Genomic DNA, 16,773 nt, shown 5'->3' with positions numbered 1-16,773 from the left:
CAGCAGTGGCCTCTACTGGTGATCTGAATTAGGCACTGGACAAGTGAGACAGAAGAAAGCAATATCCATCAAACAAACAAGGGTGTCAGACTGCGAGCACAGCAAAGACTCAACTCCTTGCAGATGCAGAAATATCAAGGGTCTATTTTGCCATGGAGAAAGAGCAAAGCTGAAAAACCTCCTCAAATTGGTTGCAGAGGAAAGCAGGAAAGTTACTGGTTCTTCGCTCTGGGACAAGGGGTTAAATGATGTGGAAATGCCGGCGTTGGACTGGGGTAAACGCAGTAAGAAGTTTAACAACACCAGGTTAAAGTCCAACAGGTTTATTTGGTAGCAAAAGGCACAAGCTTTCGGAGCCTTAAGCCCCTTCTTCAGGTGAGTGGGAATTCTGTTCACAAACAGGGCATATAAAGACACAAACTCAATTTACAGAATAATGGTTGGAATGCGAATACTTACAGCTAATCAAGTCTTTAAGATACAAACAATGTGAGTGAAGAGATGTTAAAGAGATGTGTATTGTCTCCAGACAGGACAGCCAGTGAGACTCTGCAGGTCCAGGTTGTCTACCTGATACGCTGCAGGAAAGGATGTCCCGAGGCATGGTACATTGGGGAAACCATGCAGACGCTGCGACAACGGATGAATGAACACCACTCGACAATCACCAGGCAAGACTGTTCTCTTCCTGTTGGGGGGCACTTGAGCGGTCACGGGCATTCGGCCTCTGATATTCGGGTAAGCGTTCTCCAAGGTGGTCTTCATGACACACGACGGCGCAGAGTCGCTGAGGAGAAACTGATAGCCAAGTTCCGCAAACATGAGGACGGCCTCAACCGGGATATTGGGTTCATGTCACACTATCTGTAATCCCCACAGCTTGCGTGGACCTGCGGAGTCTCACTGGCTGTCCTGTCTGGAGACAATACACATCTCTTTAACCTGTCTTAACGCTCTCTCCTCTCGCATTGTTTGTATCTTAAAGACTTGATTAGCTGTAAGTATTCGCATTCCAACCATTATTCTGTAAATTGAGTTTGTGTCTTTCTATGCCCTGTTTGTGAACAGAATTCCCACTCACCTGAAGAAGGGGCTTAAGGCTCCGAAAGCTTGTGGCTTTTGCTACCAAATAAACCTGTTCGACTTTAACCTGGTGTTGTTAAACTTCTTACTGGGGGTTAAATCCAGCTCAGACAGACGAGATCACAGACTCCCTTATTGAGTAGATGTGGCCTTGCATGAGACAGGTATTTACCCCCAATTTGGCACCAAGAATCAGTTGCTCAGGAAGGCACGCAGGAGGACTGATGGGGGAAAACAGACAAGTGTCACAACAGTCAGATATCCTCGAGAAATCGGGAATGAGGCCATTCTCATAATAAAAACAAGCAGTCATTTATATTTTCATTTTGCTTAAGTGGCCTGTTGAAGTTTTCAAAGGAATCAGATAAAGTGCATTAAGGTTGTAACACACTGTATAAAATAACCATTTGCATGGCCTGATTTAACGAGCCTTGTTCTTTATTAGACTGCACCACCGAAGCAAATTAAAATGTCTTAATAATTCATTTTATGCAAGGTTCAAGCTGAATGGGAAGTCAATTTAACGGCTACATGAAGGTTATGTTCGATATTCATTTTACAGGGAGTCTCCATAAGGCTTTTTTCAATATATTCCTGTGCAACAACAGCTGTCAGTATTTATTGGAAGTGTCTTTAAACATGATTTAGTCACTTGGCTTTCCTTCACCCCAAACTTCCTTTTTCACTCTTATTTAGAACCATAGAAAATTACAGCTCAGAAACAGGCCTTTTGGCCCTTCTTGTCTTTGCCGAACCATTTTTTGCCTAGTCCCACTGACCTGCACTTGGACCATATCCCTCCACACCCCTCTCATCCATGAACCCGTCCAGGTTTTTCTTAAATGTTAAAAGTGATCCCGCATTTACCACTTTATCCGGCAGCTCATTCCACACTCCCACCACTCTCTGCGTGAAGAAGCCCCCCCCTAATATTGCCTTTAAACTTTTCTCCTTTCACCCTTAACCCATGCCCTCTGGTTTTTTTCTCCCCTAGCCTCAGTGGAAAAAGCCTGCTTGCATTCACTCTATCGCTACCCATCAAAATCTTATACACCTCTATCAAATCTCCCCTCAATCTTCTACGCTCCAGGGAATAAAGTCCCAACCTATTCAATCTCTCTCTGTAACTCAGCTTCTCAAGTCCCAGCAACATCCTTGTGAACCTTCTCTGCACTCTTTCAACCTTATTTACATCCTTCCTGTAACTAGGTGACCAAAACTGTACACAATACTCTAAATTCAGCCTCACCAATGCCTTATATAACCTTACCATAACACTCCAACTTTTATACTCGATACTCCGATTTAAAAAGGCCAATGTACCAAAGGCACTCTTTACGACCCTATCCACCTGTGACGTCACTTTTAGGGAATTCTGTACCTGTATTCCCAGATCCCTCTGTTCAACTGCACTCTTCAGAGTCCTACCATTTACCCTGTACGTTCTACTTTGGTTTGTCCTTCCAAAGTGCAATATCTCACACTTGTCTGCGTTAAATTCCATTTGCCATTTTTCAGCCCATTTTTCTAGTTGGTCCAAATCCCTCTGCAAGCTTTGAAAACCTTCCTCACTGTCCACTACACCTCCAATCTTTGTATCATCAGCAAACTTGCTGATCCAATTTACCACATTATCATCCAGATCATTGATATAGATGACAAACAACAGTGGACCCAACACCGATCCCTGCGGCACACCACTAGTCACAGGCCTCCACTCAGAGAAGCAATCCTCCACAACCACTCTAGCTTCTTCCATTGAGCCAGTGTCTAATCCAATTTACTACCTCCCCATGTATACCTAGCGACTGAATCTTCCTAACTAACCTCCCATGAGGGACCTTGTCAAAGGCCTTGCTGAAATCCAGGTAGACAACATCCACCGCCTTCTCTTCATCCACTTTCCTGGTAACCTCCTCGAAAAACTCTAATAGATTGATCAAACATGACCTACCACGCCATGTTGACTCTCCCTAATAAGTCCTTGTCTATCCAAATATTCGTAGATCCTATCCCTTATCACACCTTCCAATAACTTGCCCACCACCGACGAGTTTGTAAAATCTGTTCAGGAGAATTTTCTACATCAGTATATAGAGGTGCCTATAATTTCCTGATTTCTTTTGGAACCTTTTTTAAACAACGGAACAACATGAGCCACCCTCCAATCATCTGGCACCTCCCCCGTGAATACTGACATTTTAAATACGTCTGCCAGGGCCCCTGCAAGTTCAACACTAGCTTCCCTCAAGGTCCGTGGGAATACCCTGTCCGGTCCTGGGGATTTATCCACTCTGATTTGCCTCAAGACAGCAAGCACCTCCTCCCCTTTAATCTGTAAAGGTTCCATGAACTCCCTACCTGTTTGCCCTATTTCCGTAGACTCCATGCCTGTTTCCTCAGTAAATACGAATGCAAAAAAACCATTTAGTATCTCCCCCATCTCTTTTGGTTCCATACACAGTCTACCACTCTGGTCTTCAAGAGGACCAATTTTATCCCTCACTATCCTTTTGCTCCTAACATACCTATAGAAGCTCTTTGGATTTTCCTTCACTCTGTCTGCCAAAGCAACCTCATGTCTTCTTTTAGCCCTCCTGATTTCCCTCTTGAGTAGCTTCTTGCACTTTTTATACTCCTCAAGCATCTGATATGTTCCTTGCTGCCTGTACATTTCATACAACTCTCTCTTCCTCTTAATCAGTGCTACAATCTCCCTCGAGAACTATGGTTCCTTATTCCTATTTACTTTGCCTTTAATCCTGACAGGAACATACAAACTGCACTCTCAAAATTTCTCCTTTGAAGGCCTCCCACTTTCCATTTACATCCTTACCAGAGAACAGCCTGTGCCAATCCACACTTCCCAGATCCCCTCTCATTTAATCAAATTTGGCCTTTTTCAAGTTCAGAACTTCAACCCGAGGACCAGATCTATCCTTATCCATGATCAGGTTGAAACTAATGGCATTATGATCACTGGATCCAAAGTGTTCCCTCACACTCACATCCATCACCTGCCCATACTCATTTCCCAATAGGAGATCCAATATCGCATCCTCTCTAGTTGGCACCTCTGTATACTGATGTAGAAAATTCTCCTGAACAGATTTGACAAACTCTACCCCATCTAAACCTTTAACAGTATGCGAGTCCCAATCTATATGTGGAAAATTAAAATCCCCTATCACAACTTTGTGTTTCTTGCAGTTGTCAGCTATCTCTCTGCTGATTTGCTCCTCCAATTCTCGCTGACTATTGGGTGGTCTATAATACAACCCCATTAATGTGGTCATACCTTTCCTGTTTCTCAGCTCCACCCATAGGGCCTCTGTAGACAAGCTCCCTAATCTATCCTGCCCGAGTACCGCTGTAACATTTTCCCTGACCAACAATGCCACCTTTTATCCCTCTCCCTCTATCCCGCCTGAAACATTGGAACCCTGGAACACTGAGCTGCCAGTCCTGCCCCTCCTGTAGCCAAGTTTCACTCATGGCTATAATGTCATATTTCCATGTGTCTATCCACGCCTTCAGCTCATCTGCCTTCCCCACAATACTCCTGGCATTGAAATAGACACACCTCAAAAGGTTATTTCCACCACACTCAACCCTTCCATTTGTGATTTTGCTTAAACTAACCTGTCTTTTTACCCCTGCTCCACTATCTGCTCTGGCACTCTGGTTCCCATCCCCCTGCAAATCTAGTTTAAACGCTCCCCAATAACACTAGCAAATCTCCCTGCAAGTATATTGGTCCCTTTGTAGTTTAGGTGTAACCCGTCACTCTTGTACAGGTCCCACCTGCTCCAGAAGAGGTCCCAATGATCCAAGGATCGGAAACCCTGCCCCCTACACCAGTTCCTCAGCCACGTGTTTATCCGCCCAAGCATCCTACTCCTACCCTCACTGGCACGTGGTACAGGTAGCAATCCTGAGATTACTACCCTTGGGGTCCTGCTTTTTAACTTCCTTCCAACCTCTTTGTACTCACTCTTTAGGACCTCCTCACTCTTCCTACCTACGTCATTTGTACCGATGTGTACCATGACATATATTAACGATAGAGGGTTGGCAGCAGGAGAAATACTTAATACAATTAATGTTACCAGAGAGGCAGTGCTGGGTAGACTAATGGGACTGAAGGTGGACAAGTCCCCGGGTCCGGATGGAATGCATCCCAGGGTATTGAAAGAAATGTCAGAGGTAATAGTGGATGCGTTAGTGATTATTTATCAAAACTCATTGCATTCTGGGGTAGTGCCGGTTGATTGGAAAACGGCTAATGTTACGCCGCTGTTTAAAAAAGGAAGGAGACAAAAGGCGGGTAACTATAGGCCGGTCAGCTTAACGTCTGTAGTAGGGAAAATGCTGGAATCCATTATTAAAGAGGAGATAGCAGGGCATCTGGATAGAAATGGTTCGATCAATCAGACGCAGCATGGATTCATGAGGGGAAAGTCGTGCTTGATGAACATGTTGGATTTTTATGAAGAAGTGACTAGGGCGGTTGATGGAGGAGAACCGGTGGATGCGGTGTTTTTGGATTTCCAAAAGGCGTTTGATAAGGTGCCCCATAAAAGGCTGCTGAAGAAGATTAGGGCACACGGAGTTGGGGGTAGTGTGTTAAAGTGGATTGGGGACTGGCTATCCGACAGGAAGCAAAGAGTCGGAATAAATGGGTGTTTTTCCGGTTGGAGGAAAGTAACTAGTGGCGTGCCGCAGGGATCGGTACTCGGGCTGCAACTATTTACCATTTATATAGATGATCTGGAGGAGGGGACGGAGTGTAGGGTAACGAAGTTTGCAGACGACACAAAGATAAGTGGAAAAGTGAATCGTGTGGAGGACGGAGAAGATCTGCAGAGAGATTTGGACAGGCTGAGTGAGTGGGCGAGGATATGGCAAATGGAGTATAACGTTGATAAATGCGAGGTTATACACTTTGGAGGAAATAATAACAAATGGGATTACTATCTCAATGGAAACAAATTAAAACATGCTACCGTGCAAAGGGACCTGGGGGTCCTTGCGCATGAGACGCAAAAGCCCAGTCTGCAGGTACAACAGGTGATCAAGAAGGCAAATGGGATGTTGGCCTATATCGCGAGGGGGATAGAATATAAAAGCAGGGATGTCTTGATGCACCTGTACAGGGCATTGGTGAGGCCGCAGCTGGAATACTGTGTGCAATATTGGTCCCCTTATATGAGGAAGGATATATTGGCATTGGAGGGAGTGCAGAGAAGGTTCACCAGGTTGATACCGGAGATGAGGGGTTTGGATTATGAGGAGAGGCTGAGGAGATTGGGTTTGTACTCGTTGGAGTTTAGAAGGATGAGGGGGGATCTTATGGAGACTTATAAGATAATGCGGGGGCTGGATAGGGTGGAGGCGGAGAGATTCTTTCCACTTAGTAAGGAAGTTAAAACTAGAGGACACAGCCTCAAAATAAAGGGGGGTCGGTTTAAGACAGAGTTGAGGAGGAACTTCTTCTCCCAGACGGTGGTGAATCTCTGGAATTCTCTGCCCACTGAGGTGGTGGAGGCTACCTCGCTGAATATGTTTAAAGCGCGGATGGATGGATTCCTGATCGGTAAGGGAATTAAGGGTTATGGGGATCAGGCGGGTAAGTGGTACTGATCCACGTCAGATCAGCCATGATCTTATTTAATGGCGGGGCAGGCTCGAGGGGCTCGATGGCCTACTCCTGCTCCTATTTCTTATGTTCTTATGAATGGTGGTGTAGGCTCAATGGGCTGAATGGCCTACTTCTGTTCCTATGACCCCATCAATAAGATTATAAACCTTTAACACATGCCGAATATTTCATAACGAGTAATGGAAAATGCTTAATCATTTATACATTAATAGAACGATCAACTTCAAATGGCTAAAACATAAAGAAATATTTACACTTTGGATGCAGAGGGAGCACACGGTTCTCTCATTCAATTTTGTGTGTAATCAGCATGCACCTCATTTCACTTGCCCTTGCTCTGTGTACGGATCACTTCAGTCATCCCAGTAGGAAAAAAACTGCCCAGACAGAGATCAGCTGAATGCAGCAACGCTGCACATGGGCAATAGTCAACAAAATGTCTTGTGGGCCACTCTCAGAACACAGATGAGCCACATGTGGCTCCAGTGCCGCAGCTTGCCCACCACTGCCCTAGACCCTTAAACACCATTTGGCTTTGGGACAACAGAATCAGATGGAGATTAATGAAACCCCATTGTATTTTATCAGCCTTAATTCTTCACCAGTACAAGGCTACCTTTCTTCGACCCTTGTTATTATTTTCAATCATTCTGTGGAGCCATTCTATGAAGAAACAGTCCCAAATAATCTCTTTCGTCTTCACAATTCTTACCATACATGTATTTTGTGTCCAGTTTATTTGTAGCATTTTTTGTCCACGGTAACATGTCGTCGCTGCATCCATTTGGCATCCCATTGTACCCTATGCCGACTATCTTGTTTTCCGGGTTCACGATGCAAGCGCCAACCTGCATTTGGATCAAATATTGATCACCATCACATTGGTAGAGTTGTGTCGATATAATGTGACGTCATATTTCATATGCACCATAGAGGTTTCATAACCCAGTCTATTTAAACAATGAGATTTATAATGATATAGTAAACAGAATGGTTATTAGCATTCAGTGAAACATTCGTTCTCTTTGCGCAGCCATAGCACACATTTTATTTTGTGTAAAACAGTTCCATCTGACGCCATCATTTCATATCTACCCAGGAACAATAAAGCTCGCTAATGAAAGACCCAAGTTCCAGATTCAGACAGTGCATTCCAGATCATAGTTTGCTTTGAAAAATCAAGTCACCTCATCTTGGCCAATTCTACTCTGCAGAATATGCTGCAGTGGCTAGTGAAAAGGCGGATGCTGAGGGGAGACCTGATATATGTCTACAAAATTATGAGATGCATAGACAGGGTGGATAGTCAGAGGCTTTTTCCCAGGGTGGAAGCGTCAATTACAAGGGGACACAGGTTCAAGGTGAGAGGGGGAAAGTTTAAGGGAAATGTGCGGGGGAAGTTTATCACGCAGAGAGTGGTGGGTGCCTGGAATGCGCTGGGAACAGGAACATTCGCAACATTTAAGATGCATCTGGATGGGTACTTGAATAGGGAGAGAATAAAGGGATACGGTCTGAATAAGGGCAGAGGTTTTTTTTAGTTTTGTTAGGGCATCATGATCAGCACAGGTTTGGAGGGCTGAAGGGCCTGTTCCTGTGCTGTACTTTTTGAATTTCAGGTGTCAAGGCCAGGCTTTTAAATTGAAACTGGTGATTTGAACTCAAATACTTTATCAATATACTGGTGTGGATCAAACTGGTTTTTGACTGCTTAACCGAGATGCAAAGAGATGGAAAAAGCACAAAGAACAGCACGTTCAAGGAACTCAAAAAGCAAGTTCAGAGGAGCTCTGAGCATAACAGTGGTGATAAACTGGAGAGATGAGAACGAGAGTGAGAGAGAGAGAGAGAGAGAGAGACAAGAGAGGAAATGCCCAGGCAACAATCTCCAACAAAAGTCATTATCAAAAATAAATAGTCATTGCTCACAGCTTGCCCAAAGACAGTGAAATGAGCAAGCAACTGAATCCCACATTGTGTGCGAGTTGAGCACCATTTGTGAGCTGAAGGTCCTCATTTTCATTGACTTTTACCTGGGAGTTTGGATCCTTGCTCCTCTGAGCTGATAGAAAAGCAACTGCCATGAAATAGTCCGACCACTCAATGTACCCCTCCCGTTTTTTGCATGGTCCTGCATCACCCCTGTGAAATTAAATACAATTTCATCACTCATGCACTGGTTGAGCCACTGTTCTAATTTGATTTTGCATTATTCAATACAAGAGCTATTGTGACAAACATGCATAAATCACAGGGAACCTCACATGGGATTGCTTCTATACTGGTGAGCAGTGACAAGCAATTGAAAATCAGCCCCTAACGTTCTCCATCCTCTGTAAAAGCTGTGAAAATCCAACCGTTAGTCACTCAATTCAGAGATAAAACACTGAGGAAAAAAAAACTACAAATGCTGGAACTTCACAGAACACCCGCAGAGAAAAATAATCTAAAATTTCAGTTAGGGACTGTTCAATTCAGCTGTTAGCAGATGCTGCAGTTTTGTTAGATTACTCACATATTATTCGTGTGTTATTGTGTTGGTACACAATGAGCTGATTGATTTAAAGATCAATGATTCTTCAACAGTTTCAATAATTTATACTTTGTAGAAGAAACAAGGAGGGGATGAAGAAAAAACACAAATGGGATGTGAGAGCAAGGTAATACATTGGAAACGAGTACAATAGGCTTTGGGATCGAGAGAATATGCTAGAGGAGGACACTGCAATGAGTCTAAAAGAAAAGCAAATTACTGCGGATGCTGGAATCTGAAACCAAAAGAGAAAATGCTGGAAAATCTCAGCAGATCTGGCAGCATCTGTAAAGAGAGAAAAGAGCTGACGTTTCGAGTCCAGATGACCCTTTGTCAAAGCTGGAGTCCCTAACGTTCTCCATCCTCTGTAAAAGCTTTGACAAAGGGTCACCTGGACTCGAAACATCAGCTCCTTTCCTTACAGATGCTGCCAGACCTGCCGAGATTGTCCAGCATTTTCTCTTTTGGTTACTGCAATGAGTTTGAATGGGGGAGGATCTTATGGAGCCCTCAAGAGCAGGAATGCAGTTTGTGGGTGTGGTAGCTGAAATTAAAACAAAAAAAGCTGATAAAACTCAGCAGGTCTGGCAGCATCTGTGGAGAGAAGAAACAGGGTTAATATTTCAAGTCCATATGACTTCTTCAGAGCTGTAGAGAGGGAGAAATGTGATGGATCTTATACTGTTGAAGAGAGGGTGGAGCAGGTGGAGTAAAATAGAAGGTCAGGGAGCTCGGAGAGATTTGACAAAGGTATAAACACCTTATCAAACAGCAGGAGGCAAAGGATAGGCAATGAAGGCAAACATGGTGAAAGAGAAAATTGAAAATCCTGTCAGAGAAAAGAGCAGATCATCTTCAGGGAAGGCAATTCTGGAAAAAAAAGTGGCAGTGAATCAAACACTAAAATAAAAGCAAAAGGCTGCAGATGCTAGAAATCTGAAACAGAGGTAACTGAATTAGAAGTAAGCCATCTGGCCCTTCAAACTGCTCCGCCATTCAATAAGATCATGGCTGATCTTTTTGTGGACTCAGCTCCACTTACCTGCCCACTCACCATAACCATTAATTCCTTTATTGTTCAAAAATCTATCTTTGCTTTAAAAATATTCAACGAGGTAGCTTCAACTGGGCAGGAAATTCCACAGATTCACAACCCTTTGGGCGAAGAAGTTCCTCCTCAACTCAGTCCTAAATCTGCTTCCCCTTATTTTTTCAGGCTATTTCTAGTTTCCAGTCCCCTATTTCTAGTTTCATCCGCCAGTGGAAATGACCACCCTGCTTCTATCTAATCTAGTCCCTTCATAATTTTATATGTTTCTATAAGATCCCTCCTCATTCTTCTAAATTCCAATGAGTATAGTCCCAGTCTACTCAGTCTCTCCTCATAAGCCAACCCTCTCAACTCCGGAATCAACCTAGTGAATCTCCTCTGCACCCCCTCCAGTGCCAATACATCCTTTCTCAAGTAAGGAGACCAAAATTGTACACAGTACTCCAGGTGTGGCTTCACCAGCACCTTATACAGCTGCAACATAACCTCGCTGTTTTTAAACTCCATCACAAGGACACCCAGGTCCCTCTGCACAGCAGCATACCGCAACTTTTTACTGTTTAAATAATAGTCCATTTTGCTGTTGTTATTTCTACCAAAATGGACGACCTCATATTTACCAACATTGTGCTCCATCTGTCAAATCCTTTCCTACTCACTTAAACTATCTATTTCCCTCTGCAGACTTTCAGTGTCCTCTGCACACTTTGCTCTACCACTCATCTTCGTGTCATCTGCGAACTTTGACACACTACCCTTGGGGTCCCCAACTCCAAATCATCTATGTAAATTGTAAACAATTTGGCAGGTTGAGAGATTTTGATTTCCCGACAGCAGGTTGAGATGCAGAGATTAAGTCTGGGGTGCCAAAAGAGAAAATGCTGGAAAATCTCAGCTGGTCTGGCAGCATCTGTAAGGAGAGAAAAGAACTGATGTTTCGAGTCCAGACGGCCCTTTGTCAAAGCGCAAAGTCTGGGGTGCATTTGAGGCTACGAGCCTTGTGCTGTTTTTTATCACCACACTTGTTTAACGGTGCCGTGCACCACTTGGCTTTGTGCTGTTGTGTCCGAGGTCAGCAGTCTTCCCTGATGAACTCTGTGGCACAAGGGAACGGAGCAGGAGAACGTCAGATTGCATGGAGACTCTGGACTAACAACAGTGGATCAATGATGAGGGAATGTGTAGAATGGAGTCAGGAGATTGGAGGAGTGGAAGAGGGTTCCAAGGGAGGGCAGAGGGTGCGGTGGGGGCATGGAGAATGAAGTGGAAAGAGCCTGGCACCCTGGGTGTGCTGGGAACAGTCAGCCAAGAAATTGAGGAGCCCAAAGGAAAAGGTGAATCCCATCAATGTGGTTCCATCTCAGGGTGTTGGCTGACAGAATGTTGTAAGAAGTTTAACAACACCAGGTTAAAGTCCAACAGGTTTATTTGGTAGCAAAAGCCACACAATACTTACAACTAATCAAGTCTTTAAGAAACAAAACAATGTGAGTGGAGAGAGCATCAAGACAGGCTAAAAAGATGTGTATTGTCTCCAGACAATTCGCAGTATTCGCATTCCAACCATTATTCATGTAAATTGAGTTTGTGTCTTTATATGCTCTGTTTGTGAACAGAATTCCCACTCACCTGAAGAAGGGGCTTGGAGCTCCGAAAGCTTGTGTGGCTTTTGCTACCAAATAAACCTGTTGGACTTTAACCTGGTGTTGTTAAACTTCTTACTGTGTTTACCCCAGTCCAACGCCGGCATCTCCACATCATGACAGAATGTTTACAGGGCTTCGAGTTCACCAACAACATTTCAATTATTCCTTGCTGAGAATGATCTCAATCAATGCCCTGTCTAATGCATAGAAGGTAGGACCAGCTGAGCCTGCAGGCTCAGCCATGTCCCACGAAGTGACAAATACAACAAGGAACACAAATTTTAACATTCAGTAAACACATAAAACACATCGATGTTTCTTCCACAAGAAAGGACATGTCCTTAACTCCCCTGTGACCATCAATCCATGCCAACCATGAGGTGTGCCAGTACAGTTAACTCTCTGACCAAGCTAGTTTTAATCAATAGCGATGATGCACCCATGAATAAAGTGAGGCCAATATGATGTGAAATATTTACAAGTGAAATTTAATTTGGAAAAACTCCCATGCTCTCCTTTATGCTCTCAAGTCTCACGTTCACAGCAATGGAGCTGGGCAGGGAAGTTGTGACTGTGATGTTGGCCTGGAGGCTTTTGTACAGCTTGCCCTGTACCTGCTGTATAGGTCTCATCACTGAAATGCACCCCTTGCCATGTGATTGCATCTGTCTTCCTGTGCACACCACAAGCATTTTAAATTTTAATTTGTTATATGTGGGGCTCAGCAAAAAGAAAGAGAGTGGATGTGGGGAACACTTCCAGTTCCGCCGCCAGGAATGGCGTGCCACTGAAAAGATTCTGCATTTAGCTTCCAAAAAGTCAGGAGGTCAGACCCAAGTCTGGAAGGAAACGGAAATAGAGCCAAAAGAAAGTTGGAATTACGGAGCAAACTCATCATCATGTAGAAAGGTAAAGGAACTTAAATACTGCAGGTTCATAGAAATCATAGAAACCGTGCAGAGCAGGAGGAGGATTTTCAGCCCATCAAGTCTGCACCACCAACAATCACACCTGGACCCTATCCCCGTAGCCCCACATATTTATCCCACTAATTCTTCTAACCTACGCATTCAGAGACACTAAAGGGCAATTTATCATGGCCAATGCACCTAACCCGCACATCTTTGGACTGTGGGAGGGAACTGGAGCCCCCAGAGGAAACCTACGCAGACACGGGGGGAACGTGCAAACTCCACACAGACAGTGACCCAAGCTGGGAATCGAACCCAGGTCCCTGGTGCTGTGAGGCAGCAGTGCTAAACACTGTGCCACCGTGCCGACCTGAAGAATCTTAACAAGGAAGCTTTTGAATTAATTAAATTAACCAATCTTCTTTCAAACGCTGATTCACCTGCTTGAGTAGATCCAGCAAAACCTGCTTTAAATGAATGTGTATACTGTCATTCCCTTCAAGTCAATAACAATCGTCAGTCAAAATTATCCCATTTATACTGGGGAGGGTGGGATTCTCCAGACGCCCCACAGTGTGAGGCAGTGTGCCAGTCGCTGGCAGCAGGATGTTCTCTTCCCACCGTTGTCAATGGGATGTCCCAATGACCGCACGCATGCCGCCAGGAAACTGCAGCAGGGGTGCACAGTTGGTGGGATCAAAAGCTCCCGCCGGCGTGAACAGTTGGAGAATACCAACCACTGAATTTTAGGGAGAATTTCCTAATCCTTGCAATATTCAGTCTCCAGACATGGCAAAAACAAACCAAGCACATATTAGGGTGGAGTTTCAAAAATAGAAGAGAGGAATTCTGTTGATGCTGTCGTCCCCAGCCAAGAATGGTTTTACTGGCATTGAATTCCACAAAGTAGCTGAAGAAACCAAAAATCCCCACTGACTCGTTGGGAGTCCCTGGCTTGTGATTGATCAAAATCGGCGGCACGGTAGCACAGTGGTTAGCACTGCTGCTTCACAGCTCCAGGGACCTGGGTTCGATTCCCGGCTTGGGTCATTGTCTGTGTGGAGTTTGCACATTCTCCTCATGTCTGCGTGGGTTTCCTCCGGGTGCTCCGGTTTCCTCCCACAGTCCAAAGATGTGTGGGTTAGGTTGATTGGCCATGCTAAAATTGCCCTCAGTGTCCTGAAATGCGTAGGTTAGAGGGATTAGTGGGTAAATATGTAGGGATAAGGGGTTAGGGCCTGGGTGGGATTGTGGTTGGTGCAGACTCGATGGGCCGAATGGCCACTTTCTGCACTGTAGGGTTTCTATGATTCTATACATGGGGTTACAGGGATAGGACCTGGGTGAGATTGTGGTTGGTGCAGGCTCGATGGGCTGAATGGCCTCCTTCTGCACTGTAGGGATTCTATGATATGATTCTATGATTCTAAAATAGATAAGGTTTATTGAGGAAGGAACTAAATACATTGAGAGACATCACTAGGAGAGCACACACAAGTGGAGTTAACGCACCAGAGGCTCCGAGCACAACAAGGCACAGTCAGCAGATCACACATTATCAGCCATCTCAGAACCCATTGAATAGAGAGGAAGTCATCGTCAAGCCTTTGGGACTACCGAAGAAAATTTACTGTAGTTTACCTCCCTTTCAAGCATGATTTGTAGTTTATTACAGTTGCACAGTGACAGAGTGGTTAGCACTGCTGCCTCACAGCACCAGGGACCCAGGTTTGATTCCCGGCTTGGGTCACTGTCTGTGCAGAGTCTGCACGTTCTCCCCGTGTCTGCATGGGTTTCCTCCGGGTGCTCCAGTTTCCTCCCACAGTCCAAAAGATGTGCTGGTTAGGTGCATTGGCCATGCTAAATTCTCCTTCAATGTACCCGCACTGTAGTGCGGCGACTAGGGGATTTTCACAGTAACTTCATTGCAGTGTTAATGTAAGCTTACCAGTGACACTAATAAACTTTAAAGTAATGTTACCTGTAGTTCCCTGTCAAAACAATCACCAAGTCTCCTTTTAGATGTTAAAAGCAAAATACTAGATGCTGGAATCTGAAACAACAGAAAATGCTGGAAAGTCTCAGCAGGACCCAGGTTCGATTCCCGGCTTGGGTGACTGTGCGGAGTCTGCACATTCTCCGCGTGTCTCCTCCGGATGCTCCGGTCTCCTCCCACAGTCCAAAGATGTGCGGGTTAGGTAGATTGGCCATGCTAAATTGCCCCTTAGTGTCAGGGGGATTAGTAGTGGGGTAATATGTGGCGTTACAGGAATAGGGCCTGGGTGGGATTGTGCTCGGTGCAGACTCAATGGGCCGAATGGCCTCCTTCTGCACTGTAGGGATTCTATGAGGACTGGCAGCATCTGTAGGGAGACAATGGAGCCATCATTTGGAGTCAGGATGATCCTGCGGACTCCAGTCTCTCCACAGATAGTCAGACCTGCTTGAACGTCTCCAGAATGTTCTGCTTCTGTTTACTTCCTTACATTAACTGAAATGCATTGTAGTTACAGTAAAAGTCAGCATGTTAATATATGTACAGTAATTTACCTGTGATTTGTGGACGGTTTGAAATCTTTCTCCATGTGGATTTCACTGGGAATTTCCTCCTCTCCACCATTTGAACCAAGCATCATGGCGGTTCCCTCAGGAGGGGCGGGGCCCAGCGCGGAGGGGGGGCGGGGCCCAGCGCGGAGGGGGGGGCGGGGCCCAGCGCGGAGGGGGCGGGGCACAGGGCTGAGGGGTGGGGGGCGGGGCCCAGGACTGAGGGGTGAGGGGCGGGGCCCAACGCTGAGGGGCGGGCAGACCGCTCGGAGGCGGGGCCAGAGCCGTTCGATCTGCAGAGGGGGCGGAGCGGATCGCTCAACGGCGGGGCCGCGCTCGCACAGAGGGCGGGGCTAGAACTGCTCGCTCAGGGGGCGGGGTCGGAGATTCCCGCTCAGTGGGCGGGGTCAAGGCTGCTCGCTCAGTGGGCGGGGTCGGACCTGGTCGCTCAGTGGGCGGGGTCGGAGCTGCTCGCTCAGTGGGCGGGATCCGCGATTCCCGCTCAGTGGGCGGGGTCGGAGCTGCTCGCTCAGTGGGCGGGGTCGGAGATTCCCACTCAGTGGGCGGGGTCGGAGATTCCCGCTCAGTGGGCGGGGTCGGAGATACTCGCTCAGTGGGCGGGGTCCGATATTGCCGCTCAGTGGGCGGGGTCAGATCTGTTCGCTCAGTGGGCGGGGTCGGAGCTGCTCGCTCAGTGGGCGGGGTCCGAGATTCCCGCTCAGTGGGCGGGGTCGGAGATACTCGCTCAGTGGGCGGGGTCGGAGGTACTCGCTCAGTGGGCGGGGTCGGAGGTACTCGCTCAGTGGGCGGGGTCCGAGATTCCCGCTCAGTGGACGGGGTCGGAGTAGTTCGCTCAGTGGGCCGGGTAGGAGATTCCCACTCAGTGGGCGGGGTCTGAGCTGCTCGCTCAGTGGGCGGGGTCGGAGTAGTTCGCTCAGTGGGCGGGGTCTGAGCTGCTCGCTCAGTGGGCGGGGCCAGAGTGGCTCCTGAAGAAGGGGCTCAGAGCCTCGAAAGCTTGTGTGGCTTTTGCTACCAAATAAACCTGTTGGACTTTAACCTGGTGTTGTTAAACTTCTTACTTAGCCGCTTGTACAGGGGCGGGGTCAGGCCTTAGCCCCGCCCCTTCAAGTTGCTCCCTGTGTTGCTGATGCAGATGTGATTGTTGTGGCACATCTGGATTTATCATCTGTGGGAACAAATTCCACAGTCTTTATATTCCAGAGGTTATCTTCCAACAGGATTCTGTATGATGCATTTTAAATTCTGCACAGTCAGGAGAGCAGAATCTAGTAGGAACAAGCTGAATGGTTGATAAAATAAAGTAAGTAGTTTCACAACACCAG

General features: G+C 46.2%; 1 protein-coding gene across 1 annotated transcript in view; it reads right to left on the bottom strand.

Moving 5' to 3' along the window:
* Window positions 1-15,562, bottom strand: part of dctd (dCMP deaminase) — a 56,180-nt gene extending 40,618 nt beyond the window's left edge. The window contains exons 1-3 of the mRNA XM_078215102.1: window positions 15,437-15,562; window positions 8,779-8,887; window positions 7,458-7,593 (exon numbers count right to left, since the gene is read on the bottom strand). Coding sequence (XP_078071228.1) covers window positions 7,458-7,593; window positions 8,779-8,887; window positions 15,437-15,522 — 331 coding nt within the window. The 5' untranslated portion in view covers window positions 15,523-15,562. The remainder of the gene's footprint in view (window positions 1-7,457; window positions 7,594-8,778; window positions 8,888-15,436) is intronic.
* Between the last annotated feature and the right edge of the window lie 1,211 nt (window positions 15,563-16,773).

The sequence above is a fragment of the Mustelus asterias genome, chromosome 6 (genome assembly GCF_964213995.1).
Source record: "Mustelus asterias chromosome 6, sMusAst1.hap1.1, whole genome shotgun sequence".
NCBI classification, from domain to species: Eukaryota; Metazoa; Chordata; class Chondrichthyes; order Carcharhiniformes; family Triakidae; genus Mustelus; species Mustelus asterias.
The sequence above is the reverse complement of the archived record's forward strand: the minus strand, read 5'-3'. Positions and strand labels throughout refer to the sequence as shown.